Source organism: Lethenteron reissneri, unplaced genomic scaffold, assembly GCF_015708825.2.
Source record: "Lethenteron reissneri isolate LAM-NWPU_2019-01 unplaced genomic scaffold, ASM1570882v1 scaffold_343, whole genome shotgun sequence".
Taxonomy (NCBI): Eukaryota; Metazoa; Chordata; class Hyperoartia; order Petromyzontiformes; family Petromyzontidae; genus Lethenteron; species Lethenteron reissneri.
Window position 1 is genome coordinate 1 of NW_026891865.1, and position 9,268 is coordinate 9,268.

Sequence of the window (9,268 nt, forward strand, 5' to 3'; positions counted from 1 at the left end):
GCCGCAGCTCGGGCTACATGGAGCACGCGTCCGGCCGCGAGGCCTTCGAGCCGCTCTACATTTACATCAGGTGCGTGGGTGGGTGCGTGGGTGGGTGCGTGCGTGGGTGGGTGGTGCGTGGGTGGTGCGTGGGTGGGTGCGTGGGTGGGTGGGTGCGTGGGTGGGTGGTGGGTGGGTGGGTGGGTGCGTGGGTGCGTGGGTGGTGGGTGGGTGCGTGGGTGAGTGGGTGCGTGGGTGGGTGGGTGGGTGGGTGGGTGGTGGGTGCGTGGTGGGTGGGTGGGTGGGTGCGTGGGTGCGTGGGTGCGTGGGTGCGTGGGTGGGTGGGTGGGTGGGTGTCTGCCTTTGTGGGGATGTCCGTGTGTGTGGGTCTTTCTGAGAGGTGCTCGCTACAGCACTTGCCCCAACAGTCTGTGAAGGCTATACGGGGGATCTGTTTCTTTCTTTGTTTCCCTACGTGTTTCTCTTTTGTGTCGAGTAATTAGCTGTTTGTAGATATGTGGGCATGCCGTTGATACGTTATATCATGTTTCATTTGCTTTCAGATGTAACGATATGCGAAACACGCAAAAATAATGATGATGATGAAGGGGTCTTACTCGTTTTGTCCAGCCACTGGCCGTATCTAAACCTGCCTTGAAAAATCTGTTATTCCCCCACCCCAGACCAGAGAAGCTGGCTTTGGCGAGAAAACTCTGCGAGGATTTACTCCAGACGGTGAGTGGTCGTTCAAGGGGTGCGACATGCACAGCGCTCGGTGTCGATCGCCGGGCTCCGCCTGAATAAGCCGCGATGAAATAACCCAGCGCAATTTGAATCAAAGGTGTAGTCACCTTATTTTTAATTATCATTTGCCATCGGAGAATAGATTTTCCACAACTGCGCGTGCAGTGATTTAATCGCAGCGTGTTCCCGATTGGAATCATCTTTGATTCTACGGATGACATCACGTAGCTTGATACTGGTAGGAACCTCCTGGTTCCACCAGCCCACAGGGGATTATTGTGTCCGTCCGTCGTGCACCCAACAATGTGAGGGGTGGGGCTGGGTGGAGAGGGGAGGGTGGGGCTGGTTGGGGAGGGGGTGGGGAGTGGGGGAGGAGGGGCTGGTCACCCTGTGATGCCCTTATAAAACGCAACGTTTAACCTACTCACGCCGGCTTGTGCCCGCCCTCACAGTCGGGCATATTTGCGGAATACACCACGCCGCCGTTGACCCTGGCCATTGACCGAGCAACCCAACGTTCCTACCAGCTCCCTCCGCAGGAATGTGTTAATTATCATTTGCCATCGGAGTGATTGCAGTGATTTAATCGCAGCGTGTTCCCGATTGGAATCATCTTTGATTCTACGGATGACATCACGTAGCTTGATTTAACTTGAAAGCCACTCTCGTGCTGGTGCAACTGTTCGGGGAAGGAGTCTTTTCTTTCCCTGTGCAGGTCATGGGGTTATATTCCACACAGCAAATGTAGTTGGTCTCCTTATTGTTATAAATGGAAATGCCATACGTGGGTTTCCTCTCACTCATGCCATGAATATCGTGGTTATTTTGCATAGCTTAGAGTTACATTGTACATAGTTCTAGTTTGTTTATTACTTAGTCATCACGTTTATTTTTTAAAAATCTGTTTTTGGTCGATGCACCCCCCTTCTGCAAACCCTCCCTTCCCATGTGACCATTGATAAAAAAAACCCTCCATCGCCTAGGGTGTTTAACCTGAAATAAACTGACTGACCGTACATTATCACGCCGGCCAGTGCAGATTTTTTTTTGCCCCTCGGGACTGCTTCAGCTATCGCAAAGTTAATCGTAACGCCGGTAATTGTCACGATTTGTGGTTACGTTTGGGTACGGAGCCGCAGTCCCGCTTGTCGCTTAGCTAATCGGAACAACTGTCCAATTCCCTTTGGGCTCGGGGAACATTATGCAGAGAGCGTTTTAGCTACAGCTCACGTTTACAAAGATAGCGGATATTTTTTTTACCGTTGTCATTTTGGTGAGCCGGGCCACGCGTGCAAATGAGACCACATTTCCTTGCAGAAGACGTTGACTCGACTTCTTGCTGTGCATCTCACACCTGATGATGATTGCTTGTGTTGCAGTCGAAACGTCGTGAGAATTTTATCCGTTTATTATTTTATTATTTCCCTTCTAACGTGACTTGATTTCACACCTGATGATGATTGCTTGTGTTGCAGTCGAAACGTCGTGAGAATTTGTGTTGTTTTATATTTATATTATTTTATTGTTTCCCTTCTACGTGACTTTACCGAAAGAACCAAGAATATGAATCCCTGCAGTCACGAAAGCTTTAAATCGAAATTCTTTCTGAAGGGTTGCTCTGTTTTTTGTCTGTCTCTGCAGGTTCATGACAAGTACAGTGCTTACCAGAACTCGATGAGCGGTCAGGCAGGTAAGCAGTTCTGTTTGACACGTGATCGCCTTTCGTGACCAATATTCGTAATAAAGGTTTTTGTTTGGGTAGATCGCGTAAATATCAATGTGTCGTTAAACCCGCCAGCACCCCACATAGCCAATTACTTAAACAAAACGTGCTAATTAGTTACTACTTTGGTGAAGTGCTGTCGGGCGGTGGCAGGTTTAACGACACGTGTGTGTGTGTGTGTATATGCGATATAACGCAAAAAAAACCAAGATTACGGGTTCTATCGTTGCTACGGCGGTGTTGGTGAAGGTGGCGCTGCTGGCGATGCTGCACGTGGCCGGTGATCCAGCGGAGGCAGCCAGGGCTGCTCCGTCATATACACAGATTCGTGAAAAACTTGCAAACCCACTGGGCTTTGCCAGGAGATGGTGGCAGTACAGCAAGTGGGTTCAATTCCCCCCAGGGATTGAGTGTCACACCTTCCCCACCTTCCTACATGAGTGGGTTTTCTTTAAGTTGTCCGGTTTTCTCCCACGTGCGTGAACACACGCATGACTGGAGTTGAACAAATATACTCAATATAGGATCACAGAGCTTAGGTAATGGGGTGGGGGGGGGGCGCCAGTTCTGGCTGCCCTTAACGATCGTCCGCGGTTTCTCGCGCCTCTGAAAACTGCGCGCGGCAGCTGCGGTGGTGTCACACGCGAGTGCGGTTTTCTTTTGTACTTCACCGTGAGTAGCCGAGCGCGAGCGGGGGAGGGTCTAGAAGGTGGAGCGCCGCGAGGTTTTGGCGCTCGTGCCGATACTGCCCTCCCAGATCAAACGGCGGTGATCCGAGCTGTTCCGCCCTGAACCCGTGGGCGTGGACGTACTACACTCACCTACAACGCCACCGGATCGTCACTTGCTTTACGGGTTTTGGGCGTGTCGCGATCGACCGGATTTTGTTCCGTTTCTTCGTAGCCACACACAGAGGAGAGGTCAGAGAGAGATGGAGTAGATACGATTCGGAGACTCCACTTTGCAAAATGTGGCCAAATAAGGCTCACGATTATAAACAAAAATTCTGATGACCAATTTTGAAATCGACCTTTGAACAGTTGCGCTGTCGGTAGAACGTTGCGTATCAAGTCAAACGTCAATAATAAAACATGGAGTGATTTATTACTGCCGTAGTGCCTTCCAGGTTACAGACGATGGTGCAGTGTGGCCCGTTTTTAAGAGGACATGTCTCTCGTAGCAGCTGCAGGTGTGCTCGTATTGTAAACAGAGGTCGCAACCGGGTACCCGATACCCGGCTACCCGTACCCAGCCGGGTACGGGTAGCCGTTTGCGACCCTGGTGCGGCCGGGTACAGGTACGCCGTGAGTCACTGGTGCGTAACCGTTTGTCACTCATTTCGGGTAGGGTGCGGGCAGGGAACGGGTACCCGTACCCGGCTGGGTACGGGTACCCATTTGCGACCCTGGTGCGGCCGGGTACGGGTAAGGAATCAAAACCCGTTTGCGACCTCTGATTGTAAATTATCTTTGCCAGAGTTTTAGTGCCTGCCTATTACAGATGTACACACAGAACTGACTCAACATTCTGCATGTTTACCCAGGAAAGCCTCGCTGTGTCCCAAGATTCTGCAGGTTTATCCAAGTAGGCAGGGGGGAACGGTGTTGCCGCTATGTGTCATCCCAATTGAGTGACTTGTAGATCATTTTTCAGCTTTGCAATGTTATGGGCAACACCCGTTAAATATATTCACGGGAGGAAATCAGATAGCTTGGCGGGAGTGACTCATGCAGCCAGCTATGGCTGCAGGGTTTGGTGGTACATGTTGTTTATGTCGTTTATTGTAAAAATTCGGTCACAGTTCCTATGATCACTGTTACATTGCTTTTATGGCTTTATTTTGGTGATTTCGAAAGTTTTTTGGTTTGGCCATGTTTGTTGTAGTACGTAGCTAGACTGATGGCCTTAATCTAAGTTGTCTTGTGGTTGTTGTTTAACTTGCATCCCACTGGGATTTTTGCACACAGCGTTGGTGTACGGTGCTTTTTCTGCAATATTTTGCTGTCTTTTCTTGGATTTTCTGTTTGCACATAGTCACATAGTCACTTTAAGATGTTTTCTTGTTCATTTTCTTGTTTTTTGTTTGTTGTGGTTGCACCAATTCAAGAGCCGAATGGCTCGCAGGCCTATACCAAATAAATGAAACTGATGCAGAACACAGGGATGACGTACCGACTCGTCACACTATCACACTCACTGTGCAGAACATAAAACTCCACATACTCGCGCACACACTCTGTAGAACAGGAGCAGGGTGTACAAACTCCACACACTATCACTCACAATCGGCAGAACAGGGGCAGTAATATACAAAATTCTCAAGACAGATCCCCCGTATGGCCTTAACAGACTCTTGAGGCAAGTGCTGTTAGCGAGCACCTATGAAGGCCAGCACGGCACACGAAGGGGTGGGTGGCCAGCACCAGGTACTCATTTGATGCCGAGTCGACCTAGGGGAGGCCCAGAACCACAGCAGGCAAATACTATGAATGCAGGTTTCTAAATGTGGAGGGAAAAGCCCACAACTAGTTCCGATAATCGTCACTTGTCTTGGTATTGAGCGGGTTCGTAGCACAGCACGCTAACTGCTACACTACCGCACTCCACACACACACTCTGCAGAACAGGGGCAGAATGTACAAACTGCACATTCACACACTCTGCAGAACAGGGGCAGCAACATAGAATCTCCACACAAGAATAAGATTCTAGGCCTTTCTTGTTGCGGGTCGCAAGCATTATCGCTGCGCTGCCATCCAACGCAGCCTCTGTCGGAAGTGTTACAAAAATACAATGTGACAGATCGTCTGCTGCCTTTCACCTCTCCCCGTGTGTCTCCGCTATCGCGCAGGCTACTCGCAGATGAACAACTACGGCAGGATGTCCATGTACCGCCCTGCCATGCAAGCACAGCCGGTTGGAACGGCGTGGCTGGGCCCTGACGGCATGCCGACGCCGTCACCGCAGCCGCCTTCGACGAATGCGCAAGGACTGGCGTACGCACAGTACCCCGCTCCAGCCTCCATGTACCAGCCGCCCGTACAGGTAACTAGCGGTCTCGCTTGTTTCATCGGCAGCAGAAGCCGTGAACGATCAACCTGCTGGATTCTAGATTTGAAGCTTTCGTGACTGCAAGGATTCATATTGTTAGGTTTTTTCGGTGAAGTCACGTAGGTAAAAAATTTAATTTTAATAAAAGTAAAATAAAAATCACGAGGTTTCGGAGGCAACACAAGCCTCCGTCTTCAGGTGGAACCGTTACAGCACGACTGCTGTATCAAGTGAGAGAAATGCCAAGAAAACGGTCCTTGTATATATACTTGTTGAGGGTGGGAGGAGCCAAGGTGGGCCCTGGATATTATTTTTGTGAGGTTCGGTGCGGCTGAAGCACACTGTTAGGAATGAGCCTTTGTTGTGTAAACTAGGTGCTGATGATGTAAAGGTGCGTGTAAAAGGGACTGAGCCTTTTTGTTATGTAGAGGTGGTGCGGCTGAAATCGCTGCCAGGAAATGAGTCTTTGTTGTGTAGAATGGATGTTATCTACCTCGCCTGGTGGTACAGGAGGTGGTAGGTTCGATCCCGACCCCTGACGCCTGCTGCTGTATATTTGGAGTTTGGGTGTTTTCTCCTCGCGTGTTTTTTCTCCGGGTCCTCCGGTTTTGCTCTCCACGTTTAGAAACACGCGTTTTAGAGTATTCGGCTGCTATAAATTTCCACGTGATGAGCCACTCCGATTCGCTATCATTGGTGGCTGTATAGCTCGGTGGGTCTTGGCTGGTAAAATAAAAAAAAACTATTTTTTTATAAATAGGGTTTATATTCTCTGGTTCTTTCGGTAAAGTCACGCACGTAGGTGAAAAAATAAATAAACTAAATCACGACGTTTCGGAGGCAACGCAAGCTTCCGTCATCAGGTGGGGACAACCACAGCAAAAAATGTTTTTACTGTAGTGTGCGCACTACAGTAAAAAATTATTTGCTGCAGCAAATCTGGCTGTGACGGTCGCACCTGATGACGGAGACTTGTGTTGCCTCTGAAACGTCGTGATTTTTTATTTTATTAGTTTTTATTTCATTTTTGTTACCTACGTGACTAAGAGTATATGTTCTCCAATCCCTGTGTTCCAGCAGCAGCAGCCACAGCAGCAGCAGGCGCAGCAGACGCAGCAGCAGCCAGCTGCGACGGTGGCAGCTAGCAAGCGGCGCTTTGTGGAAGAGCTTGACAAGGCCGACCCGTCCAGGCTGCTTGGATACCAGGTAACTAGCCACATCGCGCCACCCGCTCAGTTCTCCACAGCAAGGGCACAGGACTGTCGTCATCATCGTTATTATTATTATTTTGTTACTATTAGTACGACTATGACGCCTGGTTTATCCGGGAAAGCCTCCCTGATTGTCAGTGACGCTTTGTTCAGCAGTGTCCTGCCAAGTTTTTGGTCATTAGCGGTGCGATTCGATTTTTTTTTTTCTTTCAAAATTGGACCGTCACGCCGGCACGCAAATGTTGCCGCTCTCGTGAATGACGTCACGGGGTCTTTAACGTTCTCTGAAGCGAAAGGCACATTATTGTTAGTACGCCAGCGCTGCAGTATTAGCCAGGGCAGCCGCTTCATTTGAACCTCGGTCGTTCTCCCGCTTGGTCGTGTCGCTGCCAAAATAGGCGGGTGGGAGGGGGGAGGGAAGGTAAGAAGACCGTCTCACCTCTGTTCCCATGTGCCGCTTGACGGGAGGTGATGGGCGGTGGATGTGGCTTATAGGGGTGTTCCCTGCCTTTGCAAGGCAGGATGTGTGGGGGAGTGACCTTTTTTTGTTACTTTTTATTTGACTAATCGATGAATTGCCCCGGCTCTTCTCTCCTGCATGGATCGGAAACCCCGCTGTGTGAGTGCATCCTGCGATGTGGGACACGCGGTGTTGCTGCAGTGTGTGGCTCTTGAGTGCGTGTTGCCTGTGCTTGTGCGAATGTGTGGGGGGGGAGCGGTGGCCCAGCGGTTGATGCACTGAGCTACGAAGCCGGCGAGCCGAGTTTGATTCCCTCAAGTTCAACACCAGTGATGATTATCTGAACCGGTCCTGGGCCTCCCCAAGGTCCGATTAGCATGGGTGGCTACGTACGGTGCAAAAGAAGCTCAACATATATACATCCAAATGAGTTCCTGGTGCTATGTGTACCGCGTTGGCAAGATCTTAACTGCCTCGCCTTGTATACACAGGAGGTTGTGGGTTCAATCCCGACCCTGAAGCCTATATATTTGGAGTTTGCGTGTTCTCCCCGTGGTGGCGTGGATTTTTCTCCGGGTCCTCCGGCTTTTCCCTCCACGTTTAGAAACCTGCATTCAGAGTTTTTGCCTGTTGTGGTTCTGGGCCTCCCTTAGGTCGACTCGGCATCAAATGAGTAACCTGGTGCTGGCCACCCACCCTCGTCTGCTGTACCAGCCTTCGTAGGTGCTCGCTAATAGCGCTTGCGCCAACAGTCTGTTAAAGATTATATGGGGGATCTTTATACGACTGAGAGTGTGTTGTGGCGAGGTGGGTGGAGCGGTAGTGTAGTTGTTAGCGCATTGCGTTGTAAATCTGGAGTTGATTGCACAGCTATTATAACAATTATCCAAATCTCTCCTGGGCTTCCCCTAGTTCGACTCAGCCTTAAAAAGGTACGTGGTCTGTTGTGTAAGACATCAACACCGGGGAGACAAAGGCAGCCGGGCGAGGTGTTGTCTACACCGCCCCCCCCCCCCCCCCATCGTGCCAACTTTAATAGGCGCTCACTAACAGCACTTGCTCCTAGAGTCTGTGTCGGCTGTCGGGAGGGTGGGGATATTTTTTGTCTTTGCGGCAGCTGAAATCAACCAGTGCTGCTTCTGTGTTGCCACGATTGTACGCGTGATGTCGCTATCGCTGTCGAGAGTAACAACGACTCTACATTCGGCAATAACACTGCCTTGAAAGTAACAAAAACATATATAAAATATACATGATGAAACAAATAATACGAACGTAAAATAACAAAAGTGGCTTTTGGATTATATTATGATAAGTAAAACCCCATTAGAATTTTTTTTTTAGAAACTTGTGGTCGTCAACACTTGGGGCAAGGGCCTTGCTGCATAGCAAGCGCATAGCACGTGCTCCCAAGAAGGGCCATTGCCTGAAACGTCGCCTGTTACTTACTTTGCCTTTTTAAGGCCAAACGGTTCTAATCCCGCTCCTCCGGTCGGCACGTTTTGCTACGTACGGTCTCACACGGTTGACGAGCGAGTTTATTTGTTGCTTGTGCGCGCCGCTGCTCACGTAGCAGCAGCCGCAGCATCAAGGTCTCCGACGTAATGTGTTTTATCGTCGTAGACGCACTTTCTCCGGTGAGTACGAGTCTCCGTCGCGGGTCTCGCCGCGCTTTTCTCTCCCTGACGAGCGCTGAACGCAGCCGCCTGCAAATAGATTTCACGTTTGGAGGCGGCATCGGTGGTTTGGATTCCATTCGTGTGGGGGGGGGGTGCTCGCTATGTACAGTGCGAAAGAGGTTCAGTATAAAGCACTTACTGCCCATCAAACACTCCCCGTAGACTCTACCCATAGATGAACACTACCCCTCAACTCAACACTACCCATAGACTCAACAATGCCCCTAGACTCAACACTACCCCTCAACTCAACGCTGCCCATAGACTCAACAATGCCCCTAGACTCAACACTACCCAAGACTCAACACTACCCATAGACTCAACACTACCCATAGACTCAACACTACCCAAGACTCAACACTTCCCATAGACTCAACACTACCCATAGACTCAACAATGCCCCTAGACTCAACACTACCCA

General features: G+C 50.0%; 1 protein-coding gene across 1 annotated transcript; it reads left to right on the plus strand.

Moving 5' to 3' along the window:
* Positions 1-659: 659 nt before the first annotated feature.
* On the plus strand, positions 660-7,089 carry LOC133339802 (uncharacterized). The gene is made up of 4 exons (XM_061547945.1): positions 660-714; positions 2,365-2,413; positions 5,298-5,491; positions 6,575-7,089. Exons 2-4 carry the CDS (start codon positions 2,398-2,400, stop codon positions 7,061-7,063), a joined length of 699 nt encoding a protein of 232 aa, XP_061403929.1. The 5' UTR covers positions 660-714; positions 2,365-2,397; the 3' UTR covers positions 7,064-7,089.
* The last annotated feature ends 2,179 nt before the right edge of the window (positions 7,090-9,268 follow it).